A 26,507-nucleotide genomic window follows, 5' to 3' on the forward strand; every position below is an offset into this window, starting at 1 on the left:
AAAGGTCACTGAGAACCTTAATTTTCGATAATTCATAACTCAGAAACTAGTGAAGGTAGGAAGATGGTTAAGGTGTCATTCTCTTATAACATAACATTTTTCACAACACTGTAATTTCAATACAAGTTAAAATTGTAATAAAAATTTTAACAGTTTTTGGGGAACTGAGCCACTTCAGAGAGAAAGCTAAAAAAAATGTATATACGCCCCATATACTTCACTTTCTAACCACAAAATGTAAGGAAGGTGTTCTTTGTAGTTTGAGAAAAACATTCTTAACCTCTCAATGACAATAAAATAATGTACAACTAATGATATTGGCATGTGATAGATAAATATAGTGCTGTGGGAAATATTGGAAATCTGTGTAATATCAGTATATACCGTATTTTTCTGATCATAAGATGCATTTTTAGCAAGAATAAATGTTCCTATAGTGTCCGTGCGTTTTATAGTCTGAATGTTCCAGCTGCAGCTACTGCCTAAACTTATCCCTCCACCTTTCTTGTTATTCTGCTCTTCATGTGCCAGTGAATGGAGAGTAAGGCTGCCTGTTCACGGGCATGCGGTATCCCGCAGCAGATCTCCGTCAAGGGAGCCACCGCCCGGGAGCAGGAGCTGTCAGGCGAATTTCCGCTGTCAGCCTTATCTAATAGATACGCTGACAGCGGAGGACCACGGAGAATCGCAGCAAATCGCAGCATGCTGCGATTTGCCGGCCGCAAGCGGAGAATTGCAATGATTCCCCGCTCGTGGACACGGGAGTGGAAGCGCTCTCCATAGCAACGCTATGGAGAGCTTGAACTGCATTCCCCGCGGCCGAATTATCGCCACGGTGAACGCAATTTAAACTTGCCCATGGACAGGCAGCCTAAGTGGACAGAGAACATCACTGCTGTCAGAAATACAGGTGTCCAGTTTCACAGTGAACTCTCAGTGCACAGAGATGACAGGAGTGAATGTACAAGTGTGCTGGAAGATACCAGTATGTGGTCCTTGAACACCATTGAAGTTTAAAAACAAGCATTAGAACATCTGGCCAAAAACATAAGATTACCATCCAAATTTGAAAATCCATGTGGACATTTCATCAGTGACGTAGAACTACATAGAGCTCAGACATGCGTTCTGTTGTGCCCCTCCCATCCCTTTTATTACAAATTATATTATAATAAAATATTAGTCCTCTTTCTACCCTACAACACCAAAAAAAAGGCACTATCATGTACAAGTTTGTGACATTAGTATATTTGTGTGTCTTCTAGTCGGGGGGGGGGGGGGGGATTATATATATTTATATTGTGCAATATAAATCTATTTTGGTTTATTCCAATGCTGTGCAGGTACTAATTATCTGAATTTTACATAGTGATTCCCGACAACCTTGTGAGCTCATTGCTCAAGCAGCAAGCTTCAAAAAGGATTCCTCTTACTGATGCTTCACATGGCCAGTTGTCATGGGAATTCACTGATTGTTTGATAAATGGATTGTTTAGCTCAGTGTTCCCCAACTCCAGTCCTCAGGATCGCCAACAGGTCATGTTTTCTGGATTTCCTCAGTATTGCACAGGTGATGTAATTATTGTCGGTGCCTCAGACATTGCCACAGGTGTTCTTACCATAGGATATCCTGAAAACATGACCTGTTGGTGGTCCCTGAGGACTGGAGTTGGGGACCCCTGGTTTAGCTGCATAAATTTTACGTCCAAAAGAAGATTTCTTACTCAATTTATGATATGAAGCATATTCATGTGTATTTGGTTATATTTGATTCCACTAAAATGGTTGGCAGAATAGAGTTAGTCACCATTAAAGGGGTTGTCCCGCGCCGAAACGGGTTTTTTTTTTTTTCAACCCCCCCCCCGTTCGGCGCGAGACAACCCCGATGCAGGGAGGTAAAGAAAGCTCACCGGAGCGCTTACCTTAATCCCCGCGCTCCGGTGACTTCTCTACTCACCGCTGAAGATGGCCTCTTCCTCCGTGGACCGCAGCTCTTCTGTGCGGTCCACTGCCGATTCCAGCCTCCTGATTGGCTGGAATCGGCACGTGACGGGGCGGAGCTACACGGAGCTACACGGAGCCCCATAGAAGACTGCAGAAGACCCGGACTGCGCAAGCGCGGCTAATTTGGCCATCGGAGGCCAAAAATTAGTCGGCTCCATGGAGACGAGGACGCCAGCAACGGAGCAGGTAAGTATAAAACTTTTTATAACTTCTGTATGGCTCATAATTAATGCACAATGTACATTACAAAGTGCATTATTATGGCCATACAGAAGTGTATAGACCCACTTGCTTTCATGGGACATCTCCTTTAAGACTTTTTTTCTCTCAAAAACTACTAAGAATGCCTTCCTGATATTTTGTGGTAAGAGACTTCATTGTACGTGCAATATAAGTACACACACACACAAACACACACACACACACACACACACACACATATATATATATATATATACACACACACACACACACACACACTTTACCTTTCTCTGGAGTGGCTCAGTTCCAAACTAATTTTGAAGTTTTACTTTAACTTGTATTGGAATTACAGTGTTAGGAAATATGTTCTAAATCTACATAATATTACGAAGAGGATAACATCTTACACATATTCCTATGCCCACTAGTTTCTGAGTTACTAGAAGTAGTCCTCAACTGATGTAAGTTTCTGACAAAATATCCATGAGCTGCGGGCTAGCCACACCAACTCTGACAGTTGTCTTCCCATGATCATTGAGAGGCTAACCCCACACACTGCCGTATTTTGCTTCCATTTTACATACAGAATATGGAAGTGTGTCCCGGACTGATTGCAAGTCTCCTCACCCAAACTCTGAATAGCATAGGAGCGAATGATGATCAGAGTTCAGGTCAGTAGACCCGTGATCAGGCTGGGGACACACATCCATATTCCATACGTAAAATGGAAGCAAGTGTGGTTAGGCCCTAATAGGAGGATCGCGATTATCAGTGCCGGGAAAGCAGATGGGTAGTGCCATTTATTGGGAAGTAGATACTGTATACTGGAAAATGTAGCAATTCTAAAAATATACTTACATTAAAAACTAATGTATTTCATTCTGTTCTTTGGAAATGGCTTGCCAAATCACAGAGAATCAGTATAGAGACCGTTTGCTCTGTTGCTGGTGTGGCATCCCTTTCCACCATACCGCCACACTAAATCATGATCATTACATTGTATTCATTTCGCATGGTATCTAAAGTTTACAGTGATTTCTACAGTGTAGAATGAAATGATTAGGGAATACAGACTTCAAAGCAAGGACAGGACTAGATTCTTGCAATATTGAAATCAGAAGTGCAGCGTGGTGGCTGCTTAAGCATGCACTAAATGGTGATGAATGTGACCAGAACATGCATGAAATAAAGATGCAGTGGTGAGCAATGCAGTGATGCATGGCAGCCGAGGATTGGTGCTCACCATTAAATGCACACTGGAGCTTGACTTCCTTTTCTAGACAGACCAGAAGTGGGAATAGAGTAAGAGAGAGGGGGAGAGAGACAGAAAGAAGCAGATAGATAAAGAAAGAAAAAGGGAGCATGGTAATAAAAAAGAACAGACAACGGTAAACCACGTTAGTGAGGCAAAAGAGTGGAGGAGCCAGTCCCAGCAGAGAGCAGGAAAACAAACAACCAATCAAATAAATAGATACAAACACAAGAGAAACATATAGAAGCGCAGAGAAACTAACTTCTACGGCTATGTTCACATCTTGTTTCTCTACACTTTGGAGGTACATGTCTGGAGCGCACCTCAACGTATACCTCTAGGGTCTCCACAGACCCCATTGCTCCCATCGAATGCCAGCAGTCTCCTTTTATTATAAGCTGGGCCAGTATGTGATAGCACATTTTCTTTCACTGTACAGAAAAATAGGAAAGACCACTCTACTACGATTTTCTATGCAGAGGAATACATCAAAAACAAAAAACGTACACCGCACAGCACACTCCCCCCCCCCCTTCCCCCCATCCAATGGGAGCATATGTGCAATGTTTCCCACAGCATGCCTATATAGTGGGACATTTCAGCCTTCCATCTGAGTTGTGTTAGGAGATCCACCCAACATATACTTCCAATGTAGGTTCAAAGCAAGATGCTAACAGAGCCCATCTCATAGGACTAAAATAAGTCATTGTGAAAAGTCAAAAAACATGATACTGCTACCATTAGAGGAAATCAGCTAAAACAGATCCAACATCCAAGACAACCACCTGAGTGAGACTGTATGACTGACTTTTTAAAAAATTCAAGTTGTACTTTTGTGGATAAGGTTTCATGCACGTGACTGTATTATGAGATCTTTGCGGACCATATCTCTGTGATTCTGATATCATACAGAGCCACACAAAAGTTCTCTCTCTCGAATTAATTAAAAACATGGGAAAAATAAAATCATGCTCTGTTCCAGTGCATGCCATACTACGAAGATATTGTGCCCCAGAAGCAGACCAGGATACCTTAATAATACAGTGCGGTACAGAACCACTATATGTAGAGCTGGGACTTCTCCCCATACAGGTGCATGCCTCTTACTCATAACACAGAAATGGGAATTTATTTACTAAAGGCTAAAATGATCTTGCAACAACCTAACATCGGTGAGCTGAAGGCAGGTGTGCAAAATTTATTGAGGTGCAACTCTGGCTGTCCATTCACCAGAAATGCAAATGCTCACAAGTGGTGTGGATTTGAACTCCAATTTCTACAAGCTTCTGATGTAAAGTACAGTTAATGTGTTGGGCCATGGGAGGCCCCACACTTTGCTCACTCATTTTTAAAGTGTCGAGAGCACCATAAAAATGAAGAGTCCCAAGTTTTTGTACAAATGTAGCTTGAGCCAAAATTTACAACTCTTTTCCACCACAATTCTGGCACTGAGGAAGAGATACATTTCACTCAGTAAGCACTGCTCCCTTTACAAAAAGCATCTGAAATTTATGGTCATAAAAGATTCAATGTAACAGAAAAACTATCGCACAGTAGATCATGATAACCAATAAAGGGGATATTCCCACGTCTGATTTTCAAATTTTTAGCCCTCAAATCTAATTTCCCAATAAAAATAAGGATATTAGACTTTTCCACTGTTTGCTTAGCTCCCCTTTCTCACTTTTTGATGGCCTCGTCTTGCTCATCATTCCTCGCCTTATCTGATATCTAGGATGTCCTAAATTCTTTCTGCATGGAACCAGCAAGTGAACGTCAATGGATGAAGTCATTATATGTTAATCCTATAACGTGTACCTTTCTTAAAATAGTCTACTAAATAGTTTGTTAACAGAGATGGAGATTTTTTTTCCCTAAAGGCCAGGCTAGTTGACCTTTTGTTTGGCTGTCTTTTTATGCTGTATCTACATGAATACCTGTTGGAATTCAACAGTAATATGGATAAAGCAGGTTGTGGGGTGAAACACAACTGTGCAGCTAAAGTCACTATCTACCCCAGGCCTTACTGTGCCAAATACATGAAATCATTACAGTACAGAAAAATAAGTGTATATTATAGACTATAGGATTTGGTAAGTGTGTAAAAGAAGGTCAACTCATAGGAGATGCTATATTTAAGATGCTAAATGATATCTAAATAGTTTTGAATCAATCACATTATTTACCCGTCAAGGACGTATCAGATACGTCTTTCCTTCAAATGGCCATAGCTCAGGCTAAACTGCAAATAGAGCTTTGCTTGTTATAAAGCTAAGAATTAAAACTTTAAAACAAAGCCAAAAGCAAAACTATCTGGAATACAGCCTGAGAACTAGCCACTTGAAGTGGAAGTTAAATATGCCTGCAACTCTCACTTCGGTCCTCAGTTACAAGTGTATTTCCACAACCTGTTTCTCAGGCTGTATTGCAGATAGAGCTTTATTCCTGGTCTTGTTTTAGAGAGAAGACTCTTGGATTTAAAAATTCCTACAGCCTGAGATACAAGTTAAAGAGGATACACCAAATTGATGCTAGTTTCAAGTGCAAATGTATGTTAATGGATTTTTTTAAAATGATTTCTGTTTGGTGCAAAGTTACATGAAGTTGGACATGGTTGTCAGCAGCCCAGTAAGAAAACTGTAATAAACAAGTTGTCTGCTTTCAGAAAATGTATAGGGTTTAATGAGCCCACTCACTTTTCAAAGTAACTTCAATATTTTATAAGTTTTTACTTTTTTAAATTTTCAGCTTAAAAACTGATTATTAACCTTTCCAGTTCTGGTGGTATTATGAAGATACATGCACGTAGACACTGGCCTAAAGCTGTATTTTCATGGGCGAGAAACTCGTATGAGTTTCATCAGTTCAGATATGGATGGAACTCGCAAGGGAAAATAACTTATTTTTAATTGGTTTATTCACATGAGCTTTTTTTCTCTTGGACCGAGAATCCAATTTTTGAACAATTCTTTTCCAAGAATCGTCCATTATTTCCTAAGTCAGCAAAAGAAATAATAATAATACATCGCACTTGCATGTAAATGCAATTTTCATATGTGCGCGATGCATTTTCTCCATTTTAACTATTGGAACCACTTGTGCTTGTTCCAATTACTGGTGCTGAAAATGTCCAAAAACCCTGGGCAATGAGAGGGTTAATTAATCTAGGTTTGCACAGTATCTTCTAAAGGCTGCCATAGATGTACAATAGAGAGAAACTCAAAATGCTTATTTATAAAGATAGCAAAAGCATAGATTGCTGGTTTTGTCCTCATAGCGACCAATGTGTAAATGATAAAGACGCACATCATAAAGTGTATGTTGTATTCTATAATGGCATTTATACCGATTACATTTGCAAAGTAAAGCAGCGTAATACAAACATCTTCTATAAATCTCTAAGGCACAGTTACAGGGGTCTACAACTTCTGCTACTGTAGCAGAGACTTTGTCAGCTGCTTATTGCACTCTCCCATCTTTCATTTGCGTCATTAAGCCATGGTTGTTGTGGCAACAGACAAGACACAACTCGCTGGGAGACACAAAGTGTTGCCTTCGCATATGAATAACAGGGCTTCAAGATATGGATTTGCAAACTGAGATGTGTAAACAGCTTGTACAGCCTAGGGAACTCCTCAGTAAGGTATACAAATCGCTATACAGTTTTATAAAATCTAACTGTACAAACCAATGTACGGTAAGTCATGTTACATTATCCAGTAGGTGTAGAATTAGAGTCAAGTCTTAGATTTAAAGAGGATCTATCACCTGGAAAAGGTTAGGTCTTAACTGAAAAACCATTAGCCTATATAAGAAGAAACAATTCTGTAAATATAATGAAAGAAAAGGTTTTTAGAACGCGAGTACATTGTTTAAATGATCTGACTGGCCATAAGAGTGGAGTCCAAACTTGTATTTAAGCAGCCCCCATCATGCCCCTGGCACCTTTCAGTAAGCCCCAACATCATATAGTGTCATAATCTGGAACTGTAGCTTGGACTATATACCATAGCGTTTATATAGCAGCTATTGACATAACTATTAACATGACTGGTGCATTGGGTTAACTTGATTTATAGCATATTAGTACATTGTGGTTAACTTACCAGAATGTGTGAAAAGGGAATCTGTTAGCTGGAACACGCTGTCCAACCTGCAGACATGATGTTATAGGGCCGGAGAAGCCAAACAGACTGATATATAGTTTATGGGGAAAGATTCAGTGTAACTTGTATTATATTCATTTATATCTCTGCTCTTCCTGAGCTGAACAGTCCAATGGGCGGAGCTATCAGTGATTGACAGCCTAAATAGTCAGTCCTATCAGTGATTCATAGCCTTCCTTGTATGCAGTTAAACAGATGGCTGTCAATCACTGATAGGACTGTTCAGCTCAGATGGAGCAAAGATATAAATGAATATAATACAAGTTACACTGAATCTTTCTGCTCAGCTGCTCCTGCGTTATAACATGCAGTTTGGACAGCATGTACCAGCTGACGAATTCCCTTTAGGGGGCCTTTACACTTCTGAGAAAATAGTGCACTTTTTGAGCGATGCAAGAGTGAGTAAACACAGAGAATTATGAAACCAATGATTTTCAATGGTTTCCTTCACATTTGCGGTGTTGCAAGAAAAACAAAATTGCGGCATGTCCTATCGGTGTTTTTTTTTTTTCATCTCCCATGTTTCCCTATGAAGATACTAATAAAGAAAACAGGGAAAGCGCCTCATGTGTGTATCGATCACTTTAAAAATGGTAGGTCACATATAAAAGGTACTGATCACCTGATAAGGCTGTGACTCACTGTGGTAAGTATAACGGACAGCTGCTAGTCCCACAACACTCCAGGAGGATTTCAATATACACTTCACTTAGAACCTTCAAAACGCCGCATCAGGAGACAAGGAGGTAAGTAGATCACCTTTTTAACAGATAAAACCAGACAGGCTATGCGTTTTGCCGCTGATCGTGTGCCTTTGGTTTTACCTGTTAAAATAAAAGGTGATATACACTCTGTCAAAAAAATCAAACACCTATAAAGAGTTGTCATTTTGCTACAAAACTGAGCATCCAGTTACATCATAGGCAGATATGCAAATGATTAGATGAACGGTCTAGCAACCTGAGGGCCTAAAAGTGGTAACACCATGGGCTTATAAAAAGGCTCTCAGAGGCTACCGGTGTGTTGTGGACCTCTTTTTTTGCTTGTTGACCGCTAGGTAACTCTACAACGCAAACAGATTTCACCCAGTTAACGGAGTCTGAGAGGGGCGCATTCTTGGAATGCGAAAAGCTAAATGGTCGTATCGATGAATTGCCCGCCACCGAGGCTGTTCTGACCAGACTGTTAGGAGGTGTTGGGACTAGTTGATAAGTGAGGGCACACGCAAAAGGCTCAGGATGCCTTCAACAGACCAACAGTAGAGAGGATCATCTGATAATCCGACAAGTATGAACAGCTCCAACTGTTTTATTATCCACCATCCAGAGATAGGTGACACCACCAATACAGGCACCTGTGTCTGTCGGAACCATTTCCAGCTGCTTGGCTGAAGTACATTTAATCATGAACGAAACTGGACTGCTACGGAGTGGAACTGGGTTGTCTTCAGCGATGAATTTAGGTTTAGTTTGGGCACCGATGACAGCCATGTTCATGTCTGGAGATCTAGGGGTGAGCGCCACAATCCTGCCTTTGCTGTGGAGTGGCACACTGCCCACTGCTGGTGTGATGATCTGGAGAGCCATCGCATACGACATATGGTCACTCCTAGTAGTGGTACGAGGGACAATGACAGCTCAGGATATGTTCAGGACATCCTGCAGCCACATGTGTTCCTCCCATGGCGCCTTCAAAGAGGTAGCAGAATAATGATCAAGTGTGTCACAGGAAGCCCCAACAACATTGCCACATTTCCATGGCCTGCCTGCCCAGTCACCAGATTTATTACCAATAGAACATGCATGGGACCATCTGGGATGCCAACTTCAAATGGCTGTGAGTTTGCATGATCTAGAGGTTCAGTTACAGCAAATGTGCCACAGCATAACAAAGGGAAGCTGTATGCCTCCATGCCTGCCCATATCGCATCTTGCTAGAGGCGGCCCAACAGGGTACAGGAGCCTTCCTTCAATGGGCCATTTTTCCACAATAAATTATCCTTTTGCTCTAATATTTTAATAGCTTATTTTATTGTTATAATCACATAGAGAAAGTTTCATTTGATTCAGACAACTCCTTCTAAGGGATTGATTTTTTTCTATTTTTTACAAAGAGTGTACTTACCTGCTGGTCTGGCACTTTGAAGGTTTCAAATTAAGTGTGTTTGTGGGTAAATACTGGGAGCATAATAGTAGCTGTTTAACAAGAAGTTTGGACCCAGCACCTACTGTGAAATTAGGTAATCTACACGGATTCTCAAACTGGCAAGAAAGTGAGCATCACTATACAATACGCAGAGAAAACATACAGGTGCACACTGGGCCACACATATATACACTTATATACATCTGACATGATACAATGACACCATAAAGACACACTGGTTACCATTTTGCGATACATACACACAGGAAACGCCTGTTCTTAACTCCTGAGGAAGCCACCATAGTGTTGGTGATGCATGTTGGGTTACATGCTCCTACCCCCCTTCTTCGCCTCCATTTTATGGCTTTTTAACAATGTTCTATCTCATTGATGGACCAGTGCTTAGTGAACAGGCATATTGCTTGTGATCACCTTAATCTTCTGCGACACTCCCATTTTGCACCTTAATGGTCTTTTTTTTAATGTCGTATTGAAGGAGCCATAACTTTTTATTAAATGGGCAGACAGTCGTATGAGGGCTTGCTTTTTGCAGGACTAGCTGTATTTTTTAAATAACATCATTTTGGTGTACATATAATGTATGATATAGTTTTCAGGGGCAGGGATTGGGTAAAAAAGTACAAAACAAAAAAAAAATGCCTTTTTTGGATTTCATTATAACAGCAATGAACATGTAGAATAAATATTGTGATAACAATATGCTCTGGGGCAGTCTGATTTCGACAATACCAAGTTTATATGGTTTTTACGGTCTTGCTATTTTTCTACACTAAATACACTGTTTTTAAAGATGTTTTTTCGTTGCTGCAACCCAAGAGTCATTACATTTTTAGATTTCCATTGACAGACCTCTATGAGGGCTTGTTTTTTTGCAGAATGAGTTTTAGTCTTCATGTAGTCCATTTTTAGGGAACATACAGTATAAGGGCTTATTTACACGAGTGTATATCAACCGGCGTTTTCACGGCTGTCCGATATACGCTTCCATCAAAGCAGTTCCCCCTTCAGTCTCCCTCACCGGCTCTCTGCTTCTCTCCTCCCATCCGAGCAGTTAGCAATGGGAGTAAGTAGGATGGGGCGGAGCTAAGCTCCCACCCCTTGTCCATAGCCAGCAATGGGAGTAGGCGGGACAAAGCTGAGCTTAGCCCCGCCCCCTCCCATTGCAAACGCTGGAATAGAGGAAAGAGGCGGAGAGCCGGAGAGGGGAAGGGACGGGGTTGGAGGGAGCAATTGCTTAGATGGAAGCGTATATCAGCTGGCCGTGAAAATGCTGGCCGATATACGCTCGTGTGAATAAGCCCTTACACTTTGATCACTTTCTATTCAATTTAATCTTTTTTTTCCTCACAGCATGCACTGCGAGGGTTAAATAATGTACTCATTTTTTTAAATGGGTAATTCAAATAAAAAACAAACTGGTGGAAGAAAGGTAGATTTTTGACTTTTTTCAATTTTTTTTAGATAAATATATATTTTTTATATTTAACACTTTTTTTTAACCCCTTCGTACCCCAGGACGTAAATATAACATAAAAATGGCCATAATTTATGTATAAGTACACATTGTTCAGTGTATACATATGTAGACTGTTCTTTAAGCAATTGCCTTTCCCCAGGCCACTTATAGGCACTATGCCTATAGATAAATCTGGTCTTGAGTAAAATATATGATTTGTGACTTGCGTCACAAAGCCCTAACAAAGGACTAGAAAACCTAAAAAGCACAAGGTGCTTTCTGCAAACAGCATTTATTCATTTATCATAAAAAAATATTTGTTGTAAGTACAGTCTATGACTTCATATGATCGTCCCCACTGGACAAAGAGCAGCATTTTCCAAATCGGATTGTACCAGTATTAATAACCATGTTTTACATTGTTTGAACCTCTCAGATGACTGGTTCTTTATGATGAAAACTTTGTTCCGAGTACAACCAATATATTTATTAATTTCGGGGTGGTGACACTGCACTGAACGAACGATACATGAGGAAACATAAAACCTAATTGCACATCGTGAACATTAAAGGATACTCAATACACAATGTATTCTAAAACAAACATACACACTACATCAAATGAAAACAGTTAGAATCTCTAATACATCCAGAAGAAGAAATTTGATTGCTTTCTATTCTTGAATTATGAGTTTAATCCTAAATAAAAATATATTTGAAACATTCAATTCTTGATGGTTACTGTATTTGTAATTGAATACAAGACGAGCACATAAGTGGTTGTCCATTATTAGAATGAAACATGGCTTCTTTCCGCCAAAAGCAGTACCACACCTATGGCCCCCTGCACACGGGGGGGAAATTCCACAGCAGGATTTCCAGCAGAATTTCTGCCCGTGCCCGCTGCCATAGGTTTGCATTAGATAATGCAATCCTATGCACACAGGCACGATTTGTCCGCGGGAAAACAGGACAAATTTGTCCGCGGTAGCCAGCGCATAGCAGAGATGGGAGGCGCCGGCAGTGGGTGAGCCGCAGGTCTCTGCAGATGCACGGGTCCGCATCCCGCTGCGAGAATTCTGCAGACGGCCTATCTATGGGTTGTTTTTTGTACTGCAGCACCACACAAAACCTATACCAGGTGTGGTGCAATTTGTGAAAAGCACACATGCTTTTCTAATGATGAACAATGTATTTAAATCTGCCCATAAGCATCAGATAAGACTCAGGGAAACCCAGCGAGTTAAGTATTATCTGATGTGCCAATGATCTAATGGGTCAGGAAGGGTATTGTTTCTCCTTAGGGAGAGCACCTAGCAGGTGTGAGGAGACTTAGAATGCCATCCACATCACCCATGATCTAATGCACAATGGGGCCTCAACATGTTTGATCCTTGAGTTGGGAGAAATAGTTGTCAGCCAAACGAGCGCTCTACCGACAGCTATAGTAAGAGTATTGTGACTTTTTTTTCTTTTTAAATCCTTGATCGCCAAAGTTACTAACTTCTCAATACTTTTCAACCACAAACGGGTAACAGCAGCCTTTGAAGCACCATACAAACTAGAATGAAGTTATGCCTAACGACAATATAAGAAACACGAGGAAACAGACAGAACAAACAGATAATATAGCCCTTTTACAGAACTCCTAAAAAGAGATTAATACATACTGTAACTGCCTAGCTTAAAGAAGAAACATAATAAAAATCAGCTATCAGACAGTGTTCATATATGTTCTTTACCAGCTCATTGCACATGTATTCCCCAGCATTGGCTGCTCCAGTATGCTTTCCACATTCCCATTGTAGAAATCAGGTAGTTAACCTCCACTCCCTTAGAGCTTATGACTATCCTTAGCAAGTCGAAAATTGGCCTACAATCATATGACAACTGGGCAACATCCAGCCGAAGCAAATGGTAGTTGGAAACGATGCATCATGGGACATAACTAAATAAGACAAATCTATAGCCTTCTCTTTATTAGTGTCCTACAAAGATGCCATCAATATGGCACTGATGACTGGGGCTTTAATTTAACAACTTATGGGTAAAAAAAAACTATTTTATTACAAACCAAATTAAAGAAAAAACTTTTGTCAACAAACTGAAGTATTAAAAAGTGATTTATTTTCTACAAATATTAATATAAAGTTTTATACCTTCCTGAAATTGGAGTATCTGTAACTATCAAAGAAGAACTCCTTTTTTTTAGCAATTCATCACAGTATTATTGACCTCTACTGTGAAGAATCCAATTCTGTAGCTCCCCAGGCTGTATAATCTAGACTTATCTTCTGGCCTCCAGTTAACGTGACCGACAACTGACAACACTCTGCGTCCTGCAGTTAATTGGTCAGATTTCTGACAACTGTTTTTCTTGAACATACCAACCAATCACAGCGCAGTTTGCATTTTGTATTCTGCTCTTCAAAATCGAAAGCTGCTCTGTAATTGTGAAAGACAGTTTTTCTTTGGACAGTTGCCATAAATTTGCCCTATTACCTGCAGGACACGGAGTGTTGTCAGAGTGGTTGCCATGTGACCAGAGCCAGGAAGAAAGGTGCAGAATACATGGCCTGGAGGGGAGAAGCTACAGAACTGTATTTTTCACAGCAGACGTCAGTGATATTGTGATAGATTTCTGAAATCTAATATAAAAAAAGCTTACAGGCTTTTTCTTGCACCACGCTTTGACCCCTTTGTGTGACCTTTGGTGGATGATTTTGGCATCATTAGATTGGTAACATCCTCACCAACGCCGTAAAATCATAAAATTTGAGTTTGATACTTTGAGTGACCTGTCAGGCAAGGTCAAAGTTCCAATGTTAAGTCTACAGCTACAGCAGGTTATTGTGATGTTCTCCCATTGTTATCAATGAGGCAGGCACTGCGATTTTTTTCCCTGCATAGCACTGCATCGCGGTGCAGTGCAATGCAAAGAAACATCGCAAATGCGAATGAACCCATTTTATGTTCGCGTAGCGAATATAGCGCCAATCTAGTCAAAAAAAAAAAAAAGAGTGCTTCTTTAAGAAGCTATAAAAGCCAACAGTTTTGAATATGATCTAGCAAAGATAGTTAAGTATCTGAAAGCTTCAACTTCTACAATTTCTATATATATGATACAGAAGCTGATGTGTATACTTATTTGGACTTGGAAAATGTCCCTAAGACACCATTGAACACCAGAGCACATGGCAGGAAGTGTTGTCATGTGGACACAGGAGTGAAGAAGCTACAAAGAATAGCTACTACACTAAAGATTTCTGTATAAGAAAGTTCTCGGTAGAAGAGATGTTCTACGGGTTTGATGTCACACATACCATGGAATACTAATGAAAATAGAGTATAATTAAAAAGGAAATAAGCAGCATATATGTAAATAACACAATATTGCCAATTGCATAAGTTAAAAACGTCATATACCACTTATACTGTGTACAGATGCAACAAAGTTTATATTTACTCTTAAAACATTAAGAGAACTTTCTGTTCCACGACGAATTTGCTTTTTCAATAGCTTTTCTTGTATCACTATAACAATAGCTTTTCAATAGCTTAAGATAACTATCACAGACAAGTTACATTTTCATACATTTCTAACTAATTCTTTAGATTCTAGGAAGGACCTGTGTTAAAGTATAATGTTCATAAAAGTCCTAATTTAAAATATTGCATTGATTCTATATGGCATTAGGGAACATATTGCCTTAAGACTCAACATTTCACATTTGCATAGTCAACCAAAGAACTCCACTGTTCGATCCATTACAACTATGCACTGTGTAACCAGATAGGGAAACATTTGTCATACACATTATAAGATCGCTTACCTTTACTCCATCTGTCTTCTTGTTTAATAGACTTTTGGCAGCTGAAAAAAAATGGACACTTAAAAAAATGTAATATAAAACATATATACACTTTGGGCACAGTGTCTTAGAAAATAAATACATGTCACTGATGAATCAGTCCCCAAAAGGTGCCTACCACACTGGATGTAGCAGAAGTGCGGCATATACTAAAATAACAAAAGATTACTCACATTCGCTCTACTTATCCTTTGTTCTGAGGTATCTTGAGAACAGATAGACAGGTGCTGAAAGATTCTGTGGAAGGTATATTATACACACACACACACCTCTCATACATATGAGGTATATTACTACCTCAAGCTGCGTATAACCAGCGACAGTACAGAGGCAACTGTGACACAGAATAATGTGTATATGGACCAGTAGAGTAATGGTTACAACACATATATTACAATGGTTCCTGGATTAGGAATTCGTAAAGAACTATCTTACAGAGCAGACATTGTGGCCTGTGATGTCCTTGCCAACATCAATAACCATAAGAGTTCCCCCAAATATAAACATGTACAATTAAGGGTGAACAGAACAAGAAAAAATAAAGAAAAAAAATCGCTACGTGTACAAACAAACCGGATCACAGTTCAAAAGGTCTAAAAGTACAAGACAAGTTAAAGAGGGATTCCCACAAGCTATTTCCTATCTAGAGGAATCTCGTTTATCTCTGGCGGTCTCATTGAAGTAAATGGAGTGGAGGTGGCCACGCTGATCTTCCACTACCCACACTTTGGAATATGTCAGAATTGATGGTGGTCTCAGCAGACGGATTCTCACTCATCAGCAAGTTATCTCCGATTACGTGGATTGGAGATAACGTGCTGAGGTGGGAATACCTTTTGAGGCCAGGCTCACAGGAATGGGTCGGAATGGGAGTGGAAAATCGATCGCAGGAAGGGAATGACACCAGAAAGTAGGAGATCATCACTCAGGAGAGATTCATATTCTCTATATTACTGCATCTTGTACAATACCTTAATGACTGAGACAGGAGAAGAGCAAGTCCTTTATCTGTTGGGACTCAAGGGACAAGTAATCATTGGCTATGCTGCATTACATACTTTATAGCATGTGTTATGATTTTGAGTAGCCTGGTTTCTTTAAGATGCTTCAAAGTAGTCAAGAATTATAGATTGATGGCGAATATTACAGATGGCATAAAAAACTAGAGAGATAAGATTTTGGATACAAATCCTTCATTAAAGATGTCCCTTTATAGAGTAGAGGTATACATTCAGTACCGTGTAAAAGTTTTAGACAGGCATGGAAAAATGCTGTAAAGTAAGAATTAGAGATGAGCGAACGTACTCGTCCGAGCTTCATACTCGTTCGAGTATTAGCGTGTTCGAGATGCTCGTTACTAGAGGCGAGCACCACGCGATGTTCGAGTTACTTTCACTTTCATCTCTGAGACGTTAGCGCGCTTTTCTGGCCAATAGAAAGACAGGGAAGGCATTACAACTTCCCCCTGCGACGTTCAAGCCCTATACCACCCCCCTGCAGTGAGTGGCTGGCGAGATCAGGTGTCACCCGAGTATTTAAATCGGCCCCTCCCGCGGCTCGCCACAGATGCATTCTGACATAGTTCAGGGACAGTGCTGCTGGTGCCGGAGCTGCTATAGGGAGAGCGTTAGGAGTTATTTTAGGCTTCAAGAACCCCAACGGTCCTTCTTAGGGCCACATCTAACCGTGTGCAGTAGTGTGGAGGCTGCTTTTAGCAGTGTTGCACTTTTCTTTTTTTTTTTGTATATCGGACGTGCAGAGCATTGCGTCCTGCAGTAATTTTACATTGTCCAGGGCCAGTAGTGGTGAGGCAGGGACAGAAGACATATTTAGTGTATATAGGCAGTTGGCCTTTCCAAAAACATTTGGGAAAAAAAATCTATTTGGGCTGCCTGTGACCGCCCTCAGTGTACTGGGTCTCTGCTGGGGGTAGTTGTCCTAATTCATATGCAGCCAGCTAAGTGTTACAGCAGGCTTGCGCAAAATTCTTTCCTGCCTCTGCTGTGCGTTCCGTAAGCGAAGTCAGTCTCCAACCACAGGCCAATAAGCGGCACATTTAATTACAGCGTTCTGTTTCTGCACTACTGGTAATACAGCATGCAGAGGGGTAGGGGTAGGGCGAGGACGCGGAGGCCCAAGTCAGGGTGTGGGCACAGGCTGAGCCAGTGCGGTGGCCAGGGGTAGAGGCAGGGCCAGACCGAATAATCCACCAACTGTTTCCCAAAGCGCCCCCTCGTGCCATGCCACCCTGCAGAGGCCAAGGTGCTCTAAGGTGTGGCAGTTTTTCACAGAGACGCCTGACGACCGACGAACAGTGGTGTGCAACCTTTGTCGCGACAAGATCAGCTGGGGAGCCACCACCACCAGCATGCGCAGGCATATGATGGCCAAGCACCCCACAAGGTGGGACGAAGGCCGTTCACCGCCTCCGGTTTGCACCACTGCCTCTCCCCCTGTGCCCCAACCTGCCACTGAGATCCAACCCCCCTCTGAGGACACAGGCACGAGTGCCTACCGGCCTGCACCCACACCCTCACCTCCGCTGTCCTCGGCACCATCCAGCAATGTCTCTCAGCGCAGCTTCCAGACGTCGCTAGCGCAACTGTTTGAGCGCAAGCGCAAGTACGCCGCCACGCACCCGCACGCTCAAGCATTAAACGTGCACATAGCCAAATTGATCAGCCTGGAGATGCTGCTGTATAGGCTTGTGGAAACGGAGGCTTTCAAAAGCATGATGGCAGCGGCGGCCCCGCGCTACTCGGTTCCCAGTCGCCACTACTTTTCCCAATGTGCCGTCCCAGCCCTGCACGACCACGTCTCCCGCAACATTGTACGCGCCCTCACCAACGCGGTTACTGCCAAGGTCCACTTAACAATGGACACGTGGACAAGCACAGACGGGCAGGGCCACTATATCTCCCTGACGGCACATTGGGTGAATTTAGTGGAGGCTGGGACAGAGTCAGAGCCTGGGACCGCTCACGTCCTACCCACCCCCAGAATTGCGGGCCCCAGCTCGGTGGTGGTATCTGCGGCGGTGTATGCTTCCTCCACTAAACCACCCTCCTCCTCCTCCTCCTCCTCCAACGCAACCTCTGTCTCGCAATTAAGATGTGTCAGCAGCAGCAGAGCCGCTGCTGCCTCCAACCGGGCATGGTCGTGTGTGAGAACGGCCGTAACCTGGTGGCGGCTCTGCAGCTCGGCAGCCTCACGCACGTGCCATGCCTGGCTCATGTCTTTAATTTGGTGGTTCAGCGCTTTCTGAAAAGCTACCCACACTTGTCATACCTGCTCGTAAAGGTGCGCCGGCTCTGCGCACATTTCCGCAAGTCCAAGACGGACGCTGCCACCCTGCAACATCGGTTTAATCTGCCAGTGCACTGACTGCTGTGCGACGTGCCCACACAGTGGAACTCTACGCTCCACATGTTGGCCAGACTCTATGAGCAGTGTAGAGCTATAGTGGAATACCAACTCCAACTTGCGCGGCGCAGTGGGAGTCAGCCTCCTCAATTCTTTACAGAAGAGTGGGCCTGGTTGGCAGACATCTGCCAGGTCCTTGGAAACTTTGAGGAGTCTACCCAGATGGTGAGCGGCGATGCTGCAATCATTAGCGTCACCATTCCTCTGCTATGCCTCTTGAGAAGTTCCCTGCAAAGCATAAAGGCAGACGCTTTGCACTCGGAAACGGAGGCGGGAGAAGACAGTATGTCGCTGGATAGTCAGAGCACCTTCATGTCTATATCTCAGCGCGTTGAGGAGGAGGGGGAGGAGCATGAGGAGGAGGGGGAAGAGACAGCTTGGCCCACTGCTGAGGGTACCCATGCTGCTTGCCTGTCATCCTTTCAGCGTGTATGGCCTGAGGAGGAGGAGGAGGATCCTGAAAGTGATCTTCCTAGTGAGGACAGCCATGTGTTGCGTACATGTACCCTGGCACACATGGCTGACTTCATGTTAGGATGCCTTTCTCGAGACCCTCGCGTTACACGCATTCTGGCCACTACGGATTACTGGGTGTACACACTGCTCGACCCACGGTATAAGGAGAACCTTTCCACTCTCATACCCGAAGAGGAAAGGGGTTCGAGAGTGATGCTATACCACAGGATCCTGACGGACAAACTGACATTCCCATCCGACAGCGCTAGTGGCAGAAAGTGCAGTTCCGAGGGCCAGGTAGCAGGGGAGACGCAGAGATCAGGCAGCATCTACAGCGCAGGCAGGGGAACATTCTCCAAGGCCTTTGCCAGCTTTATGGCTCCCCAGCAAGACTGTGTCACCGCTCCCCAGTCACGGCTGAGTCGGCGGGAGCACTGTAAAAGGATGGTGAGGGAGTACGTAGCCGATCGCACGACCGTCCTCGGTGACGCCTCTGCCCCCTACAACTACTGGGTGTCGAAGCCGGACACGTGGCCTGAACTCGCGCTGTATGCCCTGGAGGTGCTTGCTTGTCCTGCGGCTAGCGTCTTGTCAGAGAGGGTGTTTAGTGCGGCTGGGGGAATCATCACGGATAAGCGTACCCGCCTGTCAACCGACAGTGCCGACAGGCTTACACTCATCAAGATGAACAAAGCCTGGATTTCACCAGACTTCTCTTCTCCACCAGCGGACAGCAGCGATACCTAAGCAATACGTAGGCTGCACCCGCGGATGGAAGTATCGTTCTCTATCACCATCAAAAACGGGGACCTTTTTGCTTCATCAATCTGTGTCTAATATTCCTCATCCTCCTCCTGCTCCTCCTCCTGAAACCTCACGTAATTACGCCGAACGGGCAATTTTTTTTAGGCCCACAAGGCTCAGTCATATAATTTTTGTAAACAATTTTTATACGTTTCAATGCTCATTAAAGCGTTGAAACTTTCACCTGAACCAATTTTTATTTTAACTGGGCTGCCTCCAGGCCTAGTTACCAATTAAGCCACATTAACCAAAGCGATTAATGGGTTTCACCTGCCCTCTTGGTTGGGCATGGGCAATTTTTCTGAGGTACATTAGTACTGTTGGTACACCAATTTTTTGGGGCCCTCGCCTACAGTGTAATCCAATTAATTTTTTGCCCACCTGCATTAAAGCTGATGTTACATCAGCTGTGATGGGCAATGCAATGGGATATATTTATGTACCGCCGGTGGCTTCCTGGCACCCACCCATGCTGTGGGTCCACAGGGAGTTGTAACTGCATGTGTCCACTTCTAAAGAACCCCAGTCTGACTGGGGCATGCAGTGTGGGCCGAAGTCCACCTGCATTTAATCGGACGTTACCTCAGCTGTCCAGGGCACTGCAATAGGATACATTTATGTACAGCCGATGGGTTCCAGGGAGCCACCCATGCTGTGGGTGCACACGGAATTCCCACTGCGGAGTTGTACCTGCCTGTGACTATTTATAAAAAAACGCAGTCTGACTGGGGCATGCAGACACCTTGACAGAATGAATAGTGTGTGGCACATAGGTTCCCCATTGCTATGCCCACGTGTGCAGCTCCTGATGGCGGTGGCACAGGATTATATTTCTCATGGCTTCTGTACAGCATTGTGGGCTATCGCCCCGCCCCTTTTAAAGAGGGTCGCTGCCTAGCCGTGCCAACCCTTTGCAGTGTGTGCCTGCGGTTCCTCCTCATGGCAGACGCACTTATAAATAGACATGAGGGTGGTGTGGTATGAGTGCAGCTGGAGGCTGCGCAGGGACACTTTGGTGTGCGCTGTGGACACTGGGTCGTGCGGGGGGGGTTGGGCAGCATGTAACCCAGGAGAAGTGGCAGCGGAGTGTCATGCAGGCAGTGATTGTGCTTTGTTGGAGGTAGTGTGGTGCTTAGCTAAGGTATGCCATGCTAATGATGGCTTTTCAGAAGTAAAAGTTGTTGGGAGGGGGGGGGCCCACTCTTGCCGCTATTGTGGCTTAATAGTGGGACCTGGGAACTTGAGATGCAGCCCAACATGTTGCCCCTCGCCTGCCCTATCCGTTGCTGTGTCGTTCCCATCACTTTCTTGAATTGCCCAGATTTTCACAAATGAAAACCTTAGCGAGCATCGGAGATATAAAAAAATGCTTGGTTCGCCCATTGACTTCAATAGGGTTCGTTACTCGAAACGAACCCTCGAGCATCGCGATAATTTCGTCCTGAATAACGAGCACCCGAGCATTTTGGTGCTCGCTCATCTCTAGTAAGAATGCTTTCAATATAAGTGTTAATAGTTTATTTTTGTCAATATTAACATGCACGATGAATGGACAAAGAGAAATCTAAATCAAATCAATATTTGGGGTGACCGCCCTTTGCCTTTAAAACAACATCGATTCTTCTAGGTACACTTGCACATTGTTTTTGAAGGATCTTAGCAGGGAGATTGTTACAAACATCTTGGAGAACTAAACACAGATGATCTGTGGATGTCGGCTTGCTCAAATCCTTCTATCTCTTCATGTAATCCCAGACAGACTGGATGATGTGAGATCAGGGCTCTGTGGGGGCCAAATCATCACTTCCAGGACTGCCTGTTCTTTATGCTGAAGATAGTTCTTCATGCATGCTTGGAGTTGTATTCCTGCTGCAGAATAAATTTGGAGCAGAAGTCTTCCTGATTGTATTACATGATGGATATGTATCTTCCTGCATTTCTCAGCATTGAGGAAACCATTAATCCTGACCAAATCCCCAAATCCATTTGCTGAAATGCAGCCACAAACTTGTAAGGAATCTCCACCATGCTTCACTGTTCACTTCACTCATAATTGTACCGCTCTCTCAAATTCTGAATCATCAGGCTAGGGCAGGGGTATCAAACTGATTTTCACAGAGGGCCACATTAGCCTCACTGTTGCCTTCAAAGGGCCAATTGTAACAATAAGACTGTATAGTAATAGTCAACCCCCCCCCCCCCCATAGTGGACGCAGTAGTGATAATGCTTGCATAGTGACCCCAGTTGTAATAGTGTCCCCATAGTGGTCCCAGCAGTTATAGTGACCCCCAAAGTGGCCAGAGCGTAATAATATCCCCATAGTGGTCCCAGCAGTTATAGTGACCCCCAGAGTGGCCCCAGTAGTAATACTGACCCCCATATTGGTTGCCCCAGTAGTAATAGTGAAATACCATGTTGGGTTCAGTAGTAATAGTGTCAGCAATATTGGCCCTATTAATAATAAGTGACCTCCACAGTAGTACCAGTAGTAATAGCGACGCCCCTACTGGCATTTCACTCACCCAGCCTGAAGCTTCAGTCTGGCAGCAGCCACTTCTAATTCTGTGATTGCTGCCCTCTCCCCTTGGCATTTGTGCTGTGTATAGGACGGCGCATGTACACACCAGAAAGGAAGGGATCAGTGGTTACAGACTGTGCATTGCATCTGCCAGACCAGAGCTGCAGGCTGGGTGAGTGGAATTCCTGTTACTTTGCTGCATGGCTGGCAGGCCTCTTAACATAATTTGGTGGCCCACAGGCCTTGCATTTAACATGTGTGGTCTAGAAGAACTGTTGCAATTCTTCTGCACCCCAGTTCTTATGTTTTCGCGCAAAGTTGAATCACTTGTCCTTGTTTCAATGTCGAAGGAATAGCTTTTTGGTCACAATTCTTCCGTGAAGACCACCTCTAGTCAGACTTCTAACAGTAGGTAGATGTGCCTGGGTCTCACTGGTTTCTTCCAGTTCTGAGCTGATGGCACTGCTGATCATCTTCCAATCTTGAAGAGAAATAAGCATATCTCTTTCATCTGCTGCACCAAGTTTCCTTGGCCAATCACTGCATCTATGGTCCTCAATGAAATTGCCCGTTTCTTCAAGAGAGCTTGAACAGCACATCTTAAAACACCAGTCTGCTTTGAAATCTTTGATTGGGAGGGGTCTTGCTGATGTAGTTGAACTACCTTGTGTCTTGTTGCTTTGCTCAGTCTTGCCAAGGTGTATGACCTGTGGCATAAAACGGTCTTCCACAACCTCATCTTCGTAGAAGAGTTTGACTGTTCCTCACCTAGTTTTAATCCTCCAACATAGCTGATTCTTTTCAGTTAATGACTGTATTTCAACCTACACATGCCAATCTAGGCTAAATGGAGCGAAATGGCTATATACTAGTCGGCACTGAACAGTTAGATTGCTCGTATTGAAATTTGGCTCTCTGCATTCTACCAGGGTTTAATGGTGATTGAGCTTGCCTTGCAGTTTATCAGATGGTGTATTCTTGGCTTCTCTTTCTGTGAGTTATGTCTTTGTACATTTTCGTCTCTCACCTCTGTGATTTTACATATGAAAATGATGATCATTATCACCTGTTTGATATTACTGGTTAATTTTACATCCGACTATAATCCTACAAAATCCCTAACTTTGTACAATGTACCTAGAAGTATTTGATGCTGGGTGGTCACACTAAATATTGATTTGATTTAGATTTCTCTTTTGTTCAGTCACTTTGCCTTTTGCTAATTGACAAAAATAAACTATGAACACTTCTATTTTTTCAATGCATTCTTACTTTGCAGCATTTCTTCCACACGTCTAAATATTATGCACAGTAATGTATGTTCCTTTTCTCTCATTTTAAATAGGCTAGTCCATTTCAAACCTGATCAACAGTCATGTCTTTTGTCATGAAATTAATGAATTTTGGCTGGAATGCCTGGAATGACAGACACCCCAAGAGGCTCATACTTACACCTTCCTGAGAACTTGGCCGCAGTTGCTCTCTTCAACCATCTCTTAACCCTTCTTTCCTAATGTTGTCTGCCTGTAATATCTGTATGAAACACTTTAAATGTCCCACTAGCTCTCCAAGAATCATTGGTAAATCGGCCCTAATTGACCACACGGAGACCCACAGTGTGTTATGCTGTATGCAGTGTTTTGTTTCAGTGCTTTATCCTAAAATATGTGAACTGAGCTATGTACCCAACTCCCAAACATTCGTTGAGTTAATTGGCCTTTGTATAACTTTCTTGATCACACCCTTGTTTAACCAATTAAGATAAGACATTTAATGGAATGTGTTCAATATATTCCATGCTCAAAATCCAAGTGAGTTGACCAGACATTTTCAACTTCCAAAACCAAAGATGGCTCAGTTCACTGGATCTCTTATCAAAACTCTTTCACATAGAAACTGGCCTCATTGCTCATAGCAAGCAATCACAGCTCAGATCTCATTTCTTAAACTGTTGTGGACAAATGACAGCTACACGGACATTGGCTGCTATGAGTGATAAGGCCAGTTTCTCTGTTAATTTTGATAAATGTAGCCTAGTCCAACTCTCACAAGGCTTTATGAAAGCAGTACCTTCAATATTCCTCATCGTAAGGACTAACCTGCTTATACTAAAATACATAAGCTGCCCATACGGCAAAAATATATATAGCAAACTATTTCATTTAATGAAAAAAAGTTATGTTGAAGCATACCAACAAAAAGTGGATCAACGGGGGCCCTATAGACATAAATACACCCTTATACTGTACATATGCAGATTGAATTAGTCACTAGCAAGTAGCTGTCAAATCTACAGTATGCCTATTCCTCATCACACTAATTTAGCTTTCAATGGTAACATTTTAAAAGTATATTACTCTATGCGATCGCATTTTATAGCACTGTTTAGGATAGTTTTGTGCTCAATCTGTAATCATCATTTGCTGCATAGTCTAGTAATATACAATTCGGCATCACTAGTATATAATTATCTATTTTGCCATTTTCATTCTTTGCAGTACAGAAAAATGTTGCATTGCTACCTGACACATATATTACCCACACTGCTATGGGCCGCATGCAGTCCACAAGGCCAATTTTTTCACTGCCTTCAAGCAGCAGGTGATAAAGTATGACTGATAAGGGAAGAAATATTAATGGATCACTAAAAAGAGGTGCGTGAAGGTCTACTTTAGAGGCTAAGGATACAGCATATGTTTACTCCCTGTTAACACAGATGTACTAAATCTCTTTGAAACGTAAAAAAAAGAAGAAAAAAAACATCACTCAAGTTACATTTCTGTTCAAAGTAGAACAACGGGCCATAAAATAAAGCCCCCAAACCTCTACAATATAAATGAAAAAAGTTCAAATACAACTCTAAGCTACGTATTGATCTATAGAACGTGACTGGCACAACCCTCTATGCCCCCTTTCCCATATGGTCTATCTGCTGCGAGCACTGCATGTCCGTCAATTTTTTATTTGGAGGTAAAATACAAGCACACACAACAACTACAGATACGATAGATTACACGCTGTATATATATTTTGCAATTGTAACATCCTCTGTAAACACTGCTACGTAGTTAGCATTGTACAGTAACTAGTTCAGCCAGTGACAACTGCTGTTAGGAGCACTTAGGAATCACTGAAATACCATCAGGAGGAACTCCAAGGAAAAACAGATATTTACACAGCTGCTTCAGCTGGCACCAAGTCTCAGCCTGTTCTAACTACATTGTTTCAAACCTTGAGTTATTTAAAATTCTCAAGAGGTCTTGGGGAAAATTAGAATCTTCAGAACGGGAGAAAAGAAGAGCTGTTCTGTTTACATGTGGCTATATGCAAAGAATTCATACCTAAACCCCCACCCTCCTCCTTACCGCACTAGATGACTGCTGGCTGTGGTCTGCTCAGAGCCTTCTGCAGCATCACAGGGTCTTTCAGGAGGCCCACCCATGAGACACTAGCAACCGGGGACGGTGCTAAAGTATGAAAAGATTAGGGGCATGAGCTCCAAAGCTCATCACCCCTCCTCCACCAGTAGAAAAAAGTATACGCCCATATCTATCAATCTAATATCCATCTACCTCTCTCTACCTACCTCCATCTATCTATATCTAGTAACTTACTAGCCATTTCGTTCTAGTGAGCCGAAACAAAGGGACTACCAACCATGAGAGATTTCTTACTCAATATTTAGTTGGGTCCCCTGTTTACATAAGAAATTACTGAAAGTCACTGAGACAGAAACTTAGTCTGTAATTACTTTCTAAAGCCCTTCACAGTATAGACTTAACATAAATTAAAATGACGTTCATTATTCTTATTCTAAAACCAAGACTTAGGGCTGACAAACATATGACAGACATTTTTTTGGGAAACTCAATAGTCAGAGCACTGTCCACAGGGCCAAAAATAGGGGGCAGATAGTGGACAGTGGTAACCCCATTGGATTAACACATTGATGAACTGCTCTGATAAGCAGGGGAACACGTTAAACCAGAAACCTATGAACCTTTAGACTCATATACGTGATATATACATATATATGTGATACATGAATGTATAAATTTAAGAGAAACTTATGTATTCATCCAACATCTAATATTGCAAGCTATGCAAACTCTATTTACAACTTATGAGCCCCTTTTTTTTTGTAAAGGATCTTTGAGTTCATGAATCTATGAACCTTAGACTTCCTCA

At 42.5% G+C, this 26,507-nt stretch overlaps 1 protein-coding gene across 7 annotated transcripts in view; it reads right to left on the reverse strand.

Annotated features, from left to right (window-relative positions):
- Nucleotides 1-26,507, reverse strand: part of CAMK2G (calcium/calmodulin dependent protein kinase II gamma) — a 287,378-nt gene that overhangs the window by 37,589 nt on the left and 223,282 nt on the right. For all 7 annotated transcript variants that reach the window (XM_066600521.1, XM_066600518.1, XM_066600516.1 and 4 more), the window contains one exon: nucleotides 15,079-15,119. In XM_066600521.1, coding sequence (XP_066456618.1) covers nucleotides 15,079-15,119 — 41 coding nt within the window. The remainder of the gene's footprint in view (nucleotides 1-15,078; nucleotides 15,120-26,507) is intronic.

Source organism: Eleutherodactylus coqui, chromosome 4 (genome assembly GCF_035609145.1).
Source record: "Eleutherodactylus coqui strain aEleCoq1 chromosome 4, aEleCoq1.hap1, whole genome shotgun sequence".
NCBI classification, from domain to species: domain Eukaryota; kingdom Metazoa; phylum Chordata; class Amphibia; order Anura; family Eleutherodactylidae; genus Eleutherodactylus; species Eleutherodactylus coqui.